Source organism: Mastigoproctus giganteus, chromosome 8 (assembly GCF_048544385.1).
Source record: "Mastigoproctus giganteus isolate SK-2022 chromosome 8, ASM4854438v1, whole genome shotgun sequence".
NCBI classification, from domain to species: Eukaryota; Metazoa; Arthropoda; class Arachnida; order Uropygi; family Thelyphonidae; genus Mastigoproctus; species Mastigoproctus giganteus.
Window position 1 is genome coordinate 24,991,195 of NC_143582.1, and position 19,987 is coordinate 25,011,181.

The 19,987-nt window shown below is 37.9% G+C and overlaps 1 protein-coding gene across 3 annotated transcripts in view; it reads left to right on the forward strand.

The window, feature by feature from the left end:
* Cul5 (cullin 5) overlaps positions 1-19,987 on the forward strand; it is a 227,103-nt gene that overhangs the window by 177,159 nt on the left and 29,957 nt on the right. For all 3 annotated transcript variants that reach the window (XM_090379738.1, XM_090379737.1, XM_090379739.1), the window contains 2 exons: positions 14,098-14,221; positions 15,848-16,020. In XM_090379738.1, coding sequence (XP_090235864.1) covers positions 14,098-14,221; positions 15,848-16,020 — 297 coding nt within the window. The remainder of the gene's footprint in view (positions 1-14,097; positions 14,222-15,847; positions 16,021-19,987) is intronic.

Sequence of the window (19,987 nt, forward strand, 5' to 3'; positions counted from 1 at the left end):
AAATAACAACAACAACATAACGCATACATCCTTTTCTGTCAAGTTATGGGTTTCTCTGAATTTCGGACATTTTATGGTGGAACCTGCAACTTGATGGAAAAGTTACATTGAATCTTTGATTGGAGAAAAATTTCTAAATATTCCATAGAAGATTAGGTCTGAACGTAAAATTCGTTATTTTGAATTTCAGTTGACTATACCACCAACTGAAAAAAAAACCACGCCCGACTAAGCTGTATCGACTATGTACAAGAAATAAATGCCGCAGAACACACTATTATTGTCATGCGCCAAGAGAATCTAGCTCTGTGTGTGAATAAAATATATTTTTTTTTGTGAATAAAAATTATGATGCCGTGGTTGATTTTTAATTCTTATCCCAGAAGCCCACTATCCATCAGTTGCATGTATTTGCTACGAATATACTCGTAGCTGCACCTGAAAGGCAGGTCATACCAGTCCAAGTTAACTTGTACGTGGTGTCCTGGGCCAGGTCGCCAAATACGAATTAACTCATAGTCGGCAGTAAACGTGTTAATGTCTTCTGTGACAGTATAGTATCTTGCAATTTACAACTCATTTGAAAAGGTTTATTTTCACTTATCATAGACTAAAGCAACTTTGTAAAGGCAAACACGTGAGGCTTCAAGTTAGCTAACTCAGATGGAAGTGTAGGGTTTCTCTCATGAGTTTTTCCAATTTGTATCTTTATTTATTTATTGGAACTCATGTTGTTCTGTTTGATGGTAAAATTAATTGGAAAAAACTGGAAAAAAAAATTAAACTGCAAAGTTTAATAATGAGTAGCTGTATTTCTTCCTCTGTTTCTGTTCCGTGGTACAATGGGCTATTTTTATTGCCCGAGAAAAATCTCATATGCATAGCTTGAGACGTGAGTAAATCAGTATCAAGTAGAAAAAGTTTGAAAATTTTCTGATTCTTGATTAGTTTCAAATCCTATCCTTTCACCCACCAGCACACAGTGACTGCCTATATACTTACACTACATATGTATCCTATTTACCCATTATCAGTAGATAGCTTGCAACTTATAACATGAATAAAGTGCTATTTACAACACATTGTTACTCATTTGGTTATAAAGCTCCTGGAAAAGAAACTATAGAAATGACAAGTATACATCAATCTATAATAAAATTACTCAGGGTGTAAAACATGCAAGAAAAACTCTGAAAACACATTGGCAAAGAAACAAAGTAAATAATGAATAATTTTTGGATCACATCTATACCAATAAAATGTTGTCCTTGGGGGAGGGGAAAGAGAGTTTATTGCCTAAAGCCATGGTCCTAAGATCTCTGTAGGATATTTTAAAAGATCCAATCTCTTACTAAGTTGTTTAAATGATTTTGTTTGAGCTGCTGTCATTCACTTATTTTCTTGCTGGGAACAGTTGCTATTGCCATATACATTACATTCGAAATCTGTTGATAAAATTTCATTCATAATGAAATTTTATCAACAGATGATAGAAGGAGATAATAGATGGAAATGATAGAAGCAGGTCAGCTTCATATGCGATGGACTTTACACCAGATGATAGATTTGAATATGAAATGCCTTTTCTGTTTTTACTGTTTTTGCCTTGAACTTTATATAAGCATAAAAATAAATCATCTCCGTGACTTCTCTGTTCACAGCAGACCTTGCCCTATTTCCCCAACTGATCAACACAAGTGTGTAAAACTTTGTGTGAAGAATATACGGTAGACCTTTGAAATAACGGCACCTTCGGGGATTCAAGGTGCCATTATTTCAATTTTTCCCTTATCTAGAAAGTTTTATTTTTAATGTATTTAATGCAGAAATAATAAGGCCAAATAAGAAATAGAGATTAAGAATGCAATTTTATTAACTGCACATAAAAAAACATAAACACGTTGACAATCCAATGTTAATATGCTTCTGCTTATGCCCCGTTTTTTTTCCCCTTTATTATATCAAGTTTAGTCTGCGCGGGTAGAACAGTGGTATCATCCACTGTCCTCCCCAAATTGATGGAAAAAGCCTGGGTTCGAATTCCTTCGATGACGCAAGGAACTTTTATAAGCTTTTTTCACTCCATGGCTAATTAGTGGGTCTCAGGCATAGATACCAAGATTTTGTCCCCATAAACTGGGTTTTTGTCCAGCAAAACAGGCAAAATCGAGCAGAGAATACATGCAATTTACAGACACACTACACATGGGTATACATTCTGAATTAACATTCTGGGTGACCCTAATGTAATAGTTTGGATTATATCAAGTTTGTCACTAAGCTTTAATGTTGTTGTTCTTTTCTTCTCTGTATGAGGTTTATTAACTTTAGAAGCCATAGTGAGGGGGTTTTAATTTAAAATAAATGTAAAACTGCGGCATAATCCGTGATATCAGTACAGAATTCACTCTGAAAATGGTGAATTTTCAAAGTGAAACAAATACAATAATCACGTGACTTGCCGTTTTCTTTTTTCAGCACTGCAAGGCATCGGCGCTGTATTTATATATCCGATCTCAATGTGCCATTATTTCGACAGTCTACTGTAACAGGGGAAAAAAGTGCCTGTATAGTTATACCAAGTATATTATAAATAAATTAAATGAACTTGAGCTTTTGATTGAGTTAAATAATGTGATATAGCAAGGCTAACTGAGACATGGTGCCAGTCAGAGATAAGGGGAATGAAGAATTTCATTATGACGACTATATTGTTCAGGAGAAATGCAAAGTGGGGTCATGTTTCTTCCCAAAAGCTCTCTATGAGAGACCAATTTCTTCCAAGAGTTCACTTCACTCAATATCCATCAGATTCAGATGGATGTTGAGTGTGCTGGTAAAGGGAGGAATGATAGCGGTGTATGTTAAAGGTTTGACAGTTCTGAGGAGTATGAGAGAGAATTTCATTATTCTAGGCAAACTGTAACCTCCCTCTTATTAATTGGAAATTATGAACCATCAACGTGCAGAACAGGGTTTTTTTTTTTTTTAACTAGCTGGATGATAGTTATTTATTCCAACATGTCAGAGAAAGAGCATGTGGTTCTAATATCCTTGGTCTAGTTCTCACCAGGTCAAGGACAAATTGCATTAGAAACTTGACAGTGCAGCAAGAAGTAGTGGATGTTGACTATGTTTTCATAAAATTCCTTGAGGCCTTCACAGGACACATCAGATATGACAAGCTGGGGCTTGCTATATGGGAGTCTAAAATGCTGGTGGAACATACAAAGGGTACTAGTAAGTAAGTGTAAGTAAGTGTAAGTGTTTTTAGGGTCAAGCGGCACCTGGGGTTCCCCCCATCTCCGCGTAGTTTACGTTGTGGTGTATTACAGTACACTGTAAATGCCAGAGATTTAAAAGTGTATGGATCTTGGATCGTGTAATGTCGTGTACCGTTGTTCTTCTGGCCATTTAGCCGCTGGACCCCTGTTGGGATCCAACGTTGCCCCACTTACGCCCCGTGGAGGCAGGCCAGGAACTCCGTAGACTTAGTTTACTCTGGCAGGTCCTGCCGCTTAGTTTCCTGAGATTTCGGCGGCTAGGACCAAAAAAAAAAAAAAAAAAAAAAAAAACTTTGGGTGGCATATTCCAATGGTCATCAAGAAAATAAAATAAAGTGATTTTTATTATTTGCGTTGACGTGGGGATATTATCGCTTTAATTTTTTAGGCCGAATGCTGGGCGTATGGCGGTTTTGATGTATTAATTTTGATGTGTGGGACTTCGCTAGCGTGAAGATAGAGGGGAAGGAGGCAGAAGACTGGGGGGAAAAGGCAGAAGTATGGAGCCAATAGAGAAGGCGGCCCCAGTTTCAGTGGGGCATGCCCATGCCCCACCAGAAAGGAAACAGGGGATGGCGAGAAGGGGGGACCGTGTGGCCGTCCCCTCCTCCCGGGGAGTTAGGAATTATAGGTGAAGAGGGCTAGAGTGCCCTCTTCAGGTCTCCAATATGGCCTTTGTCTCACGTCTGTTTCTCTTCATTGTCACTCATGGGGCAAGCTGCATCCTTGTGTTCCTCTTTCATTGGTTCAGCATCCTTCTCTGATGCATATTCCAATGGTCATCGATCATTGGTTGATATCCCCGTCCTTAGTTTCCCGTATTCCTTGGTGTCCATATTTGGTTTCATTACTCCTGTTGGCCTTGGTGGATGGCTATTTGTAGTTTTCTTCTGGAGAAGACGTCCTGGGCAAAGCGACTAAAGGCCGCAAATTCTTCTGGTGTGTCCAGGAGATGATGTTCCTGGGTGTTAGGGATGTATTTAATTTTCGTGATCATTTGACATCTGATGTCTTCGTATATTTCACACTGATGCATAACGTGATGCCATGTTTCTAGTTCGCCGCAGAGACAGTGTGATTCCTCGATTATGCCCATGGCATTTAATTTGGCCTTGAAAGGCCCGTGGCCGGTGAGTAGAAAAGTAGTGTTTAGGCCTGGGTACAGCCATGCGGGAGCCTTGGGATACAGCTTGGTTACTTGGGGAATAAATTTTTTTGTTACCGCTCCTTTTTCTCCGTCTGTCCATCTTCTCTGCCAAATTTGTACAAGGTGGTCCACTATTTTTTGTTTCTCGTTTTTCCTGTTATTGGTGATATCAATGGTAAGACTGTTGTAGGTGGTTTGGGTTCCTTTGGCTAGTAGATACATAAGTCCGCAGCGGGTTACCTCTAAATCCAAGGGTAGGGTCCCCGCAAGGACCTGTAGGGCACTCGTACTAACCGTGTTACATGCTCTTGTTATTGTTAATAATATGTTGCGTTGGATCGTGCCCAGTATCCTTTTATTCACTGCTGTTTCTGCTTTCTTGTACCATATGGGAGATCCATATGTTATTATCGGGATGAAGATGGCTTTATAATACAGGGACAGGGTTCTCCTGTTTAGCCCCCAGTCCCTGCGTGTAACTCTGGCAACGAGCGCTGTGTATTTCCGCAGTTTCTCTTTTAGATAGATTAGGTACGGTTTAAATGATAAGTTCTGATCGATGATCAGTCCCAGATATTTAATTTGCGTTGACAGTTTGATTGTTTGTCCTGCCAGCTTGATTTGTGGTGGTCTTCTAAGGTTTAACCTCCCTCTCAATAGTACTGAGTTCGTCTTCGTTGGCGAGATTGTTAAGGTGTGTAGTTTTGCCCAGTTCTGCAAGGTTTCAAGGGCTTGGTTTCCAAGCGTTTCAAGGTTCTGTCTGGAATCCGCCGCGACCGTCAGTACGAGGTCGTCTGCGAAGGCCTGGGCCTCCACCTCCCCCAGGTCCATGGTGAGGAACTCGTCAAACACTATATTCCACAGGAGCGGCCCCAGGACAGATCCCTGAGGGCAGCCCCTGCGGACCGGCGATGCAACAATGAATCACAGGAAGCTGCATGTTGAGACATGTTCATACGTGCATAGTAGCCGCCGCGCCAAGTCGATGGGCTCAGTTATTCATTAGTAGTGAGAGTGTCAAGTGCTTGCGATGGCATTGTGGTCACGAAATGAGATAAGGACAGTTTTGCGGTATAATTTCGTGCGTGGTTTAACCATAGACCAGTGCTTAGAAGAAATGACTCTTGCACTAGATGATGAGTGTCCACATCGTACAACGATACTCAGGTGGTATAGAGAATTCCAAAGGGGAAATTTCACTCTGGAGGATTCTGAGAGGCCGGGAAGGCCACGAACGTCAGTTACGGAGGAAAACGTTACTGCTGTGAGGAAAATGCTTGACGAAAACAGGCGAGTGACCTACCAACAGATAGAGGATACTTTGGGCCTAAATGCACCAGCAATTCGTTCGATTCTGCAAGATCATTTGCACGTGAAGAAACTTTGTTCTCTCTGGGTGCCGCATCAACTGACTGAAGAGTAGATGACACGACGTGTGACTTGGTGCCGGAAGATGTTAAAAAAGTTTGATAAGGGACAATCTCGGTATGTGAACAACATCGTGACAGCTGACGAGACTTGGCTGTACTATTACGATCTGCCGACCAAGGCTCAAAACAAAGTTTGGGTCTTTGATGATGACGACACACCCGTAATTGTCAGAAAATCCCGATCTGTGAAGAAGAAAATGATAGCTGTATTTTTCAAATCGAGTGGAATTGTGGAACGTGTCGTTTTGGACACGCAGAAGACAGTCACAGCTAAGTGGTATACTGAACAATGCCTGCCTCAAGTCATTGGATCTATGAAGAATCTGCGGCCAAAGTCAAGAATGGACACCTGGTACCTCCATCACGAAAATGCTCCAGCTCACCGCGGCAAAGCCTGCACCGAATATTTGACCACGACAGGACTGAAACTTCTCGAGCACCCTCCCTACAGTCCAGACCTTGCTCCCTGCGACTTTGCACTGTTCCCCCATGTGAAAATGAAGCTAAAAGGGAGGCGGTTTTCCAGTGATGAGGACCTTCTACGGGCTTGGGACAACGAGTGTGCTTTACTCCCTAGTGAAACTTGGCAGAACTGGTTTAAAGATTGGTTTCGGAGGATGGAGAGGTGTATTGAATGTAGAGGAAATTATTTTGAAAAAGTTAAATAAACAAAGCTGTATTGCAAAACTTTCCTAGTACCCTTTGTATATTCAAGTGACACTTGAGTCAAGCAGACCAACCACTTCTCGGTTTGCACCTACACAATGGTGGAACTATTTGTAATCCCAATGTGAAAGTCCTGAAATGCGGCACCTAGTACAGAGGGAGGATAAGATCCCAGGGTTCCCCTCATTAGCCGCCATTGTACATCTTGTGTAAAAGCTTACGCCAAAACTGGCCATTTTTATGTAGTGTGTTGGATGTGTAAGTGTAGTGATATGGCATGTTATGTTTTCATCTGGTACCTGGCTCTTAGCAGATGGGAAGTAGCAACACCTGGTCATTCCCCCAACACCACCCCCATCCCTGCCTCGTGGAAGTGGCCAGGATCTACTATCACCTGCTGGACTAACCCAGGGCAAAAACCCTAGAGAGCCCAAATAAGGATGACATGAGAAGGCTATGGTAGGAATAGTTTGGGAGCTGGAGAGGCAGGAAAGAATAGAAGGGAGGAGGATCAAACAGAGGAACCCTCCAATAGTTAGAAGGCAGAAGAAATAAAGCAAGACTAAAGGAAATAGAGGTGGAGAAGTGGACTGACTTCTCATGCTATGGGAAATAATCCCATGGAGGATCCCATCATAGAAGCTAGGATCAGCAAGATTTGTTGAGATATAATTGTCTTATCTCTTGTAGACATTGCTCCAGGCACTTCTCGGAGAAACAAGCTTTTTTTAAATTTAATTTATTTATTATTATTATTATATTTTTTTTTTTACCCCAATCACGCTATAAATGTGTTCAACGCCAAGAATTTACACTATATACAGGAACACATTCAATGTCCAGCAGGGTATATTTGGTTACAATGAGTATCCAATCATCATCAACTCCTGATAAAATTATCCCAAATTAGCTAGTCTAAGCTCCTCTCTTCTTTTAAAAGCACGTAAGGCAAACGTGTGCAGTGCTATAAATGCTGGTTCAGATCAGATAAATGTGCAGGTTTATTTCCCATTGTAAAGGTATCTGAAATAAGCTGCAGTTCACGATTCATATTGACAATCGAAAATAATGTGGTCGATACTCTCTTGCTGTCCACAGAGACAAACTGGGATAGGAGACAATCCTAATTTGAATAATTTGCTGTTAATACTCCCATACCGGTGAGTAAAGATGTACCATGCAATCCAGGTGCAAACCACAAAGATTCTCGCTTCCTTAAACTCCTTCGCCGTTGGTTAAAAACCCTCTGGTCACATCACCAAGTTCCGAAGCTGACCAGTCTCTTTGCCATTTATCTACATAAAGGGAACGAAGCCTTCTTTTCTCAGATGTTAAAAAAGCATCTAAGTCAAGTTGCACCTCATCTAAAGTAACAGGTATTGATTTCTTCAGGTGATACATCATATACCTGTATTGTATTTCATAGTGTAGAAGTAATTTTCCCAATAACACCTGCAAAGCCATAGTAGAAGTGATTCTACATGCCTGTGATATCATCAGGAGGGCAGCACACTGGGCCTGTAGAAGCTGTTTCATAACTGCAGACTTGTTGGCCCTATGTCCCCACGCTCCAGCTGCATAAGAAATGACAGGTAAAAAAACACAATTATAGTATAATCTGAGTGAATGACCTCTCAGGCCCTATTCCTGCCTGGTTACCTGTCTCAATCTGGATAAGAAAGACTTGCACTTCTCTTTCACATACTTTGCATGTGGCAGAAAACTTAAGGCATCATCATCAAGTTAAATACCTAAATATTTTGTTATGGCAGTATGTTTAATTGTCTGTCCTCTATACTTTACAAATGGCAGACGTTCTCTATCTAATTTTCCTTTTTAAAGCATCTGCAACATTTTAGTTGTTGAAAGCTGCAGTTTGTGAATTACAGACCAGGTTGAAAGTTCTTGTAAGACGGAGTTAGTTAGCTATGTCTTCCAGATTCTTCCTTGAATTGCCGTGGACAAGGATGGTAAGATTTTCTGCATAGGCAATCATCTTTGTTCCTTCAAATTTCGTGATGAGCCTTGAATCAAACACAACGTTCCAACTCAGGGGGACCAAGAATTGATCCCTGTGGGCAACCCCTTGTAACATGTCTAGAGACCTGTTTGGTACCACTCTTAACTATGATAGAGCACTGGTAAAAATAGCTTGTAAGTAATTTGAAGATTGGTCTAAAAGCCCTGGCCTCCCAGAACCTCTCCAGAGCACTCTGCCACCAGAGGGTGTCAAAAGCCCCTTTGAAGTCCACAAAGAGGCCAAGTAGGTATTTTGTATCAGTTTCCTTTTGCAAAGTAAGGAGTCTGGCAATTGCATCCTTAGTCCCCTTACCACGAGTAAAACCAACTTGATCAGGAAATGATAATGCTTTATTGGCATGAATAAATAATAACTGATTAGCGATCACTTTTTCTAGTGCCTTGTCCATAACTGGAAGCAAGGCAATGGGCCTGTAGGAAGCCAGGTCATCCTCAGGTTTCTTTGAATGTTTAAGGAGTATCTTAAGATTTGCAATTTTCCAGACTTTAGGAAAAACTCCATGTTGTAGACAAGAATTAAACAGCTTGAGAATAAAAGGAGAAACAACTTTCCAGACTCTTTGAGGACATCCACTTCAAGACCATCAAAACCTGGACATTTCCCAGAGTGCATTGAATTTATTGCATTATCTACCTCTTCACGTGTGAAAGGAGGCTCTTCAGACTGTCTAATATAAGTCGAATTTTTAGATTTAATTTCCACCTGCTCCAGGAGCTCACACATTCCATCGTCCTGGTGTATGATTACATCAAGAATTCTATTAATAATAGATGTCCACGAAATGGTGTCCTGGTTCTCTGCAGTTTTAGCTGAAGCAAACACCTCTCCAGGTGGGATCTTGTTAATTAGTAACTTGTACACTAGTCCCCAGGCATCATCATTTCCCTGGGAACTCGCCATACTCTCCTATGAAGCCTTTTTCTGTCTGTATATTTCTTGGTGATATTGCCATCGAGCTTGCTTATATCTATTTCATAACACTGGTATTTCCAGGAATGAATGGGTTCTATCCCTTTTTGCTCTCTGAAATTCAGGTCGTGTTTGCCTAGGGAGCGATTTTAAGTTCGATAAAACTGGTTGGCCACCAGGGCACATGATAAGATTTACTCTTTCTAAAACTCATGGATTTGTCACACACCTGTAGTATATTGTCCTGAATGAAATTAACCTGGTTGTTGACAGAAAGAGTTTCCATAACATTCAGCTGGTCCAATGAAAGACTCCTTGAGGAACTCTTTGAAAATTTGCCATTTGGCTGATTGTGTATGATACCTAGGGTTATCAGTTGTATCTGATCTGGTTCTAGAGATGTCAGCACCCAAACAGAAAGTAATTACATTATGGTCGCTGGTGGACCAACTTGTGTAATTTCCAGTCACTGATCTTAGAGGAAATGGACGAGGTAACAAGAGACACATTGATGTAGGAATGTCCTTGAGGAGTTACACAAGTCGGAGGATGTCCAGAAGTATTGAGAATTCTTAAACATTACGAAAGAATAAGATCCTCCAGCAACTCTCCTTTTTGATTTGTCTGTGGGCTATTCCACAAGGTGGACTCTGCATTCGCATCCATCAAAACGATGACCTGTTTATCCGTAAGGGATCGTAATGTTGCATCAAGGTGATCAACAAAAGGTTGGATGGAATCCTGGTACTGTGAGCATTGGCAATAAAGCAAGACCAGATAAATCTGGCCAAACCAACCCTCAAAGCAAACACACATGCCATGCGTGGAACACAGACTAGGAATTTTTGTAACAGTCAGGGTTGGATCTGTAATCACGATTGAAGCCCAGATCCATCGTCGAGCATTTCCGCTAGTCCCTACCATGATAGGGTTGGACTGTGTAATCCGATAACGAATAGGTAGACCCTTAACAAAACCTTTATATGAATAAGGTTCTTGAAGAGCAAGAACCTGTACGGAATGCTCTTGAGCAATAGTGGTTAGATCATTCATAACTGAAATTGACCGCTAGTAATTCAGTTGTAAGAATTTAAGTTTGGAGTAATTTGAACTTGAAGCTGTACCTGTTGATGGTGTCCTATCCATAAGAGGTCTTTGACCTAATTATATATACGGCTTGTAAATACTCAGGACATTTTGAATCCCTAAATGAATGTGCACAATTTCTTTTCCTCTTCTTACAATTTGGACACTGATGCTTTATCTTTATTTGGGCAGTCACAAAAATTATGACCCATAAGTCCACAATGCCTACAAGTTTGCTGCTCCTAAGTACAAGTACAAACTCTTGCAGAGTGACCAGATCCCAGGCATTTAAAACACCTGGGAACAATGGTGTAATCTTTCACTTTATGTGAGGTCCAACCAAGATATGCCCTGCAAACAGATAAAAGAATCTTGTGAATATTACTTGAAACTTCAAGAATCCAATTCACACTTGACTTGTATGGTTTAAGCTTCATAGAAAAACATGGCTTTATTTGTTCTTTGACCTCCTGAGGTGTGAAACCGTGACCTTTCAAGTTCTTGTGGAGTAAACCCCCACTATTCGCGGTATCTGTATTCATGGTCACTGATTTAATATAAAATGAAACCTAAAAAATGTGAATTTTAAAGTGCCATGAACGTTTTCTGCCATAAAAAATATGAGCGTGGCTAAAATCATCTTGCCCGGTCAAAACAGTGCTCAGTGGGTGTGGGGAGAGGGGTAACACAGTTGTGAGCGTGAATGTTTCCCACTAATTCTTGTTCAGTATGTGTTATGTTCTTGTCATGGAAGGTGTGTTAGTTTTGCAGTGTGTTAGTGTAAACACACTTTTTTGAGTGTGTTAACAGTTGAAAGAATGTGACTTTATTCTGGACAAGTTCTTTTCTAACCCCTATGAAAATATGGCTACAAATAACAAAGGAATTGTGAAAAGATCAAAGAAGGTAATGCCATTAGTGAGTAAAATTGAGTTATTAGACAAAATTTCTTATGATGAAAGTGTCACATCGGTGGCAAAACGTTATAAAAGCAGAGTCAATGGTATGTTCAATCAAGAAATCGAGAAAAAATCCGCCCTTGTGTCTGTGAAAACGCACTAATTGCTTCAAAAATTTGCTCTGTAACTCGTGATGTTAAATTAGAAAAAAATGGAAAAGGCTTTAAATCTGTGGATAGAAGACCAAACTCAAAATAAAATTCTGCTAAGTTCACTCATCATTCGTGAAAAGGCAAAACACCTTTATCAACACTTTAGCAAAACTGGAAATAGCACTGGCAGGATAAGTTTTTTAGCTAGCAAAGGCTGATTTGAAAGGTTTAAAAATCGATATGGCCTTCATAACAAACTTGTAAACGAGTCTGCATCAGCGGATTTCACGACTGCAGAAAGTTTCCCAACTGAATTTAAAAATTTAATTACAGACAAAGGATATGTTTCAGAACAGGTGTTCAATGCAGACGAAACTGGGTTGTTTTGGAAGAGAATGTCAGCCAGAACATGACAACATAAAATGAAAAATCTGCTCCTGGATTCAAAGCTTCTAAGATAGGCTTGCTCTTTTGTTTTGTGTAAATACTAGTGGACACATGATCAAATTGGTGCTTGTGTATAAATCGCAGAATCCACGTGCTTTGAAGGAAAAGAATAAAGAACATCTTCCAGTTTATTGGAAATCCAATAAAAAAGCCTGGGTAACAACTACACTTTTTAGAGAGTGGTTTAATGGTAGCTTTGTGCGAGAGGTGGAAAGCTACTTTGTTTCAAAATCTTTGCCTTTCAAAGTTCTTCTTCTTATTGATAATGCACCGGGATATCCAAGCAGTCTAGCATTTGACCACCCAAACATTAAAATTGTTTTTGCCACCCAACACCACATCACTTTTACAACCGCTAGACCAAGGTTTGATGGCAGCATTCAAGTCCTACTTTTTTAGAACTTTTACTTGCTTAATTTAAAAAATGGAAAGGGAGTCAGAATTAACTGTTATTAGGTTGTTAATTCATCTCATACTATTTACTTAATACGAAGTCAAAGTTGGAAAAATTATAACATCGCAGATTGCCTGATTAACATCAAGGCATCAGTTGATGAGATAAGAGCATCTACAATTAATGCATGTTGGCAAAAATTGTGGCCAGAAGTGGTTGTTGCTAAAACAATCCCCAATGTCAATGAACTGGTTGCCAATATTGTAGCAATCACACAGGGAATAGAAGGTGGGGGCTTTAAAAACATCAATGCAGCAGACATTCAGGAACTTATTGGGACTCATGCAAATAAACTTACAATTGAACAGTTGGATGAATTAGTGACAGCATCAAATGAGAACCAAAATGATCCTGAGGAGGAAGATTGCAACGTTTTTAGACCAGAATTAAATAACAAATCATTAAAGGAAATCTTTAGCCTCTCCATACAACTTTCAAGAAAGGTGGTGGAAATGGATCCTAATTTGAAAAGAAGCATCAAGTTTAAATGAGACCAAGAACAATTACTCTTGCTTTACAGGGAAATCCAAAATCAGCTCAATAAAAAAATGAAGAAACAAACTTCAGTTACAAGTTATTTTTTGCCCAGCAATCCATATTCTTGATATGTTTTGAAAGATTTGTTTGAAATTTCTAATAAATGTTACATTTAATATTAAATTGTTTCTCATTTTCATTTCGATACCTTATGCTTGTATTTCACTATATACTGTCTATGTTTATCTATGTACATAGTCATATTATGTAGGTACATATAATACATAGACAAAATTTTAGACTAGTTTTTCTTATATATTTCATTCTTTGGAACGGAACCGTTTTATTACTATGGGCGCCATAACTCAGTATTCACATTTTCTGTATTCATGCCATTTCTCTGGAATGTAACCCACTCGAATAGCGGGGGTTTACTGTATACTGGAGGTGACCACCCAAGTGTGAACTGACGTAAGCAGGGATCAAGGTACCATCACTCTGCTTATTGGAGGCTTGAAGTGGTGAAGCCCATGTTTATTCTCCAGAGTTCACTATGAGAAGCATTCGAAGGATTTACCCTTGAAGCCATAAATGCAATGGAAATGGTTCCACAAAAGGGACTTAAAAATGGATGACAGGAGAGATTTTTAAAAAAAGTGCATATTATTAGAAATAAAATTATAACTGAAACTAATTTTTTTTCCCCCTCATACTTGAGTCACAAAACATTTTTAATATACCTCGAGGCTGCAGAACACTTTATTACAAGCAGTTTCTTACATGATGTCCTTTAAATCCTGTATTTCACTTAGTTTTTTATCCTTTTTATTTCTCAGCTGTCATTAATGTATTTTTAAATTTAACTTGAAAATAACACATTTCATTGTTGATTTTTCTAAATTGTTTTTTCCTTTCAAGTGTTATTTAATTTTGCATAGTATTTTTATATGTAATTCTGTATTATATAATACTTTGGCCTTTATCATAATAGTTTTATTTTTCGGGAAGGAATAAAAGTAGTATGCAGGATATTTTTTTATTGTTAACATTGTCGAAAGCCTTTCTGTATTGTCACATGTTATATTTATGCAATTATTATTTACAGGATGTTGGTATGCCAGCTGACTATGTTAATAAATTGGCCAGAATGTTCCAAGATATTAAAGTAAGTGAAGACCTAAACCAGCAGTTTAAGGATGTACATCGTAATAATAAAGGTAGCCTAGCAGGTAAGCAGGTTTAATGCCTCCTTTCATTTCAATGCAAGCAATATTTAACCCACCTTTACAGCTTGTACAGAACTTATATACAGTAAAGGAACTTGACACATGCATAATGATTGTACTTGTCAATTGTAGTGAACAGAATTAGTGATAATTGGAATAATGATAAACCCTGTAGGTAATATCAAGTTTTCATTTAGACATTGGAAATTATTAAATACCCAGGGCAGAACGATTACTTTAAATGTTCATGAATATCTGAAGGAGAACAAATGTTGGAGCAAGTAAAGATGTTTTATCAGAAGGAGACAAGTAAAGTACCAGGGTATTATATTCATCTGTTAGAAGAATAGTTACTGCACATTCTTCCAAAGTTATTTTCCTGCGATTTTGATCTGTTGTTCAAGCAACTGTATCAGAGGTTTTTAGAAAAGATAAATAACCAACTGTGTTTATTTACCTTTTCTAAAATTTTAAGAGAGTTTGAACTTTTTGGTCATCCTAAAATTTTAAGATGACCAACAGAAAAAAAAATCATTTTTGATGGAATAAAATATGACTTTGTTGGATAATGAAAGAGAAACTTCATATGAAATATGATGGTAAGTTTGATAGAAAAAAAAATTTTTTTTTATAGAAAGATCAGATATCATTGTCCATCATCAGAGATACATAAAGCAGATTAGAGGAATGACAAAAAATATATATTTATATGAAATCTGGATGAATGAGCATATTTCTAAACATTAGCAGTGGCATGATAATAGTTCCATTAAGGGTTGAAAAATACCACTTGGAAAAGATCAGCATCTTGTCTTGTTACATACTGGTAGTGAAGGCAGATTATAAAAAATGCAAAGTTATTATTTTGATTTGACACTAACTTTACTGTCATGATAAAAAAGAAGAAAACAGATAAAACTTGATTCCAGTCACAGTTGTTGCTAGATATTCCAAATAATTCCATTGTAATCATGGATAACATACTGCAGAGAAAAGCTGTCAGCAGCATCATCAAAAAAAGCAAAAATATTAGAATGGCTCAACCACCGTGGAATTCATTGTTCTTCCTACATGCTTAAACATGATCTATATGAGATGATGAAATGGCATAAAAGGTATAATGTACATAGGTGATGGATGAAATAGCTTCAATGAAGTTATTCAGCTATTGCCTTATTGCAATTTGAACTCACTTGAAGTAGTTTGGGCATAAATAAAGGAAGGTGTTAGACAGGAAAATGAAAACCTTTAAAACTTACTGATGTTGAAATTTAACTGATTCAGCCATAACAAAGATTTCACCAGTGGATTAGCAGAAATGTCTGCAAGACTTTAAAAATCATATGGAAGGAAAAGTCTGAGATTGCTGTTAAGACAGTGCCAAGACAATTGTAGAGCAGTTTGGATAGGCCTTATCTCTTAAAAAATGCCTTCCAATTTTAAATTTCTAAAAGTTGACAGGTGTTCCCCCCCGGGGGGGGGGGGTCATAATCTCAGTGCACACAATGCTATGGCCATAGATGCTGGACAATTGTCTATTTTATGTATTTGTTGATATGTCTATGTATTTAAGAAATTTGCTTTTTATAATATATATTTATATAAAATTAATTATATATATAATTGCAGATTCCATAAACATCAAGATTTTGAATGCAGGTGCATGGGCAAGAGGTAGTGAAAGAGTGCAAGTTTCTCTTCCTCTGGAACTAGAAGACTTCATCCCAGAAGTTGAAGAATTTTACAGGCATAAACACAATGGCCGAAAATTACAGTGGTATCATCACATGTCAAATGGCACGGTAAGTTTTTCAGTGCTCTAAGGATAAATTCTTTAATGCAAGGGACCCTTGAATGAATAATCCTTTAAAGCAAACTGTATTACAAATAAAATTTAGTTATAAATGAATTAATTGTAAAACATTAAAATAACATAAATGAATAACTGTAAGGATATATAAATTTCTAAAAACAGTCACAACTGAATCTGCTTCATTGTCTGTCATTTTTGTTTCTAATAAAAAGTTAAATTGTAACTTTTGCTGTGCCTGCTCTTGATTTAGATTCATTTTTATGTGAGAAAGCACTTGAACTGTTCTGTCTACTTGGGTTTTTGCAACCAGCTGATGAACTACAGTAATTATTACTCATAACAGGACACTTTATTTCAAGAACTATCTAGATATTGTACTACTTCACAAAAAATTGTGTCAAAAAAGGACTAGTCTATCATTTATTTAAAAGATGGAATACTTCTATGACAGCCTGTTTCGAGACTTATTGGTCTCATCTAAACATATGCAATGCATCTACAGAATCACATTCATTTTGCTAACGGAATGGTGTCCCAGGTTCAGCAAATGATATGCTCTTTCTATGAAGGTGGATTAAATATCCACTTCTGCTGGATCCTGAGCCACAATGAGATTAGCAGAAATGATTTGGCTGATACTGCAACCAAATCAGCAGCCCTCATGAATAATCATGGTTTGTCAGTCCCCTATATAGACCTCAGGCAAATAATCTGTAATAAGATATATTTGCAGCAGCAAGATTCATGGCACAGGGAAGTAACAAACATCAGATTAAGCCTGTAATAAAAGAATGGTAATCTAGTCTGTGCAGGAATTGTAGAGGAAGTATTTCTCAGCTCTGCATAGGATGCAGTCATCTGACACATTCTTTTCTGTTGAGGGCTGATGACCCTCCTATGTGTGAGCAGTGTAACACTTTTATCCTTTAAGCATGGTTTAAGTGACATTCACTAAAAATTATTTAAACCTTTAAAAATGCTCATTTTACCACTTTTAACCATTGACAGCCTTATACACTCAGTCAGAATTTATCCAGTATCAGCTGTCACCATATGTCAGCAGTTTTTAATTTTTTACAAACATTAATCTGCATACACTTATATAAAATAGGCAATTTATTTTTACTTTAATATTCTTTTATTTCATTCTATACAACTTTTTAATAAGGTAACCTATTTAAAAGGTTACCAAAATCTTGGTTTATTTTTGAAATTATGACTTTGTCCAGGCGCATTACAACTTCATTCATTTTTGTACCATTAAAATGCCAATCCAGTGCTAATGGAATGCAATTCATTGGATTAATAGTTAACTAAAAACCTCAAGAGGATGACCCACAACCACTTGACTTGTAAAAACCAAAAACATGCTAAATCCTACTCGGTTTCCTAGCATGTATAAAGCAAATCTGAACTACCTGCCTAAAGAAAATTAGCATTCTTTTAGCAATACTTGCTGAGAATTGAGGCACTGCCCGTGTTGTTGCCTTTATCTCGACTAAGCCATGTCAGATCCTATCTCAATTATAGTGCTCCAGTCTTATAACATAGTTTGCCAGAGAATACTAACATGACTTACACCAATCCAACTTAATCCTCTCAAAATCACCTTAGGAGTCTTTAGAACATCCCATTTAAAGGGATGTATTGATGCTCATGAGCCACTGTACATCTCAGGAAGAAAATGTTGTTAATAAACTATGCATCCAAAATTTGAAGTTCCCCATTGCATCCTGTTTGGCTGTACTTATTTGATCCTTGGTGAATGATATTATACACAAATAGATCCTGTGCAAAAAACCCATGAGCATTAGACCTCTTGAAATTGTATTAAAGTGGAACTTGCATATTAGCAAAATACAAGATGGTCATAATTAAAACATGTTGCAATGGTCCCTTGTAGGTGGCAAATCACTGTTGGCCCTGCGTGTCAAATGTAGAGGAATAAGACCTCTAGATGTAACATTGTCATTACTGATATTAAATATTATAATATCAATTATATTGCCGTGTGGGTAAAGTGCCTGCCTGGCAACCCAAAGGTCGCGAGTTCGAATCCCGCCTCGGGCTTGGATCACAGTACTGCAAAAACCTTGGGAGGTGCATTATGGCCACAGAAGCTGATGCGCCAACAACTAACTAAAAAAAAAAAAAAAAAAAAAAATCAATTATATTAAAATATATTAGTTTTTGTACTAATATATGTAATGAAGCTAAAGCTTAAGTATCTTAAACAGCCAATGCTTCTACTATTTGGACAAAACTCACCTCCAGTTCTGCTTGGTTTATTGCATTAACTAAGATGAAGTGGGAGAAAAAGATTAAAAAAAAATAATTATATATTTTCCCTCAAAAATGGTGGTGACTTTTATCTAAATATTAGATGCATTGGCAACTTAAGATATACAGGTAGTTCCTGACTTTGAGTTAATTCGTTCCTAGCATGTGCTCGTAAAGCGAAAACTCATAAAGCAAGAATTTATTTCCCATTGACGTAAAGTTAAAAACAGGAGTTACGTTTGCAATGATAAAATTTAACCATAATAATGTTAAATAAAGGTCAAATAAAGGTGACTTTTATCTAAATATTAGATGCATTGGCAACTTAAGATATACAGGTAGTTCCTGACTTTGAGTTAATTCGTTCCTAGCATGTGCTCGTAAAGCGAAAACTCATAAAGCGGGAATTTATTTCCCATAGACGTAATGTTAAAAACAGGAGTTACGTTTGCAATGATAAAATTTAACCATAATAATGTTAAATAAAGGTCAACAAAACAATAGTTTATATGCTTAAACAATGATTTATTTATCCAAAGAAATAAAAACATAGCCTTTAAAATCAAGCAAACTATAATAATAAAGAAATTATTTACATCATACATATGATAAAGAATTAAGAGAGTAATACCGCACATCCAGTGGAAACAGTAGCTAGATTTTAATAAGTAAGTTAAGATAATACAAGTAGCTTTCAGGGTTACAAACCCCTTCTTCATCAAGTGAAAATAAACGCATACAGGATACTAACAAAATATAGACTTTTAGAATAAAATAAATACTAAATAGCTGTGCATGCTCAGATGACTTTGAGAGTGCGCACGTGACCGCGAGATTGTGCAAACATTCATTCATTCACTAGATCGAAACTCATTGTTGGTGCACAGACGTGTATGGGATTGCTTCCAGTGTTTGTCGAGTTTCGAAACTGTTGATTCTAAGATAGTGTAGCCTTGTACCCTTGCAGCGATTTAAAGCTTTTGGACAGCTTGATATATTTAAAGATTCTAACCAAAAGTGGTGATGGTAGTGTCAGGATTGGTCAATCGCATCTGGGGTTAAGGTCATGATAAGTAGACCAGAAATGTTCTGCGATTGCAGTGTGTTCAGTGTCACCTAGGCAAATCGATCTATCATTTTCTGCGAGGCAATCCTGAAGGCTTCTTGAGCTCTCCCCTATATAGCAACTGCCGCAATCGTGGCATGTTACACAGTATACTATTCCACTATGTAAGAGAGGGGCGATGGGAGTTTTTACGTTCGAGACCAGAGAATATAAACTCCTACCAGGGAGTTGTACGCATTTCATGCAGTACTCACGTAGGATCTTAGAAATCTGGTCCGATGTGCCCGGATAGTAAAGAATATAGGCAGTGGGTACACTGTTGCAGGGGGATGACAGCCTTGGATGAGTCGCAAGTTCTTGTGCTTGTAGCAAGCACCTGTCTAATACATGGTTTCGATATCCCCAATTGACTAGGTCAGCTTTTACTCTGGAAATCTTGGTGCACCCGGCTTCCTCTGAGCTGGAGTGACTCCAAGTTCAACAGAATGAATAGTGCATGTGCAGTGCTGTTTAGATGACAAGGGGCATGGGCTGACCTGTAGTTAGCAAATTGCCCACACCACATTGGCTTACGGTACACAGAGGCTTCCAGTCTCGATGTACCGTTTAA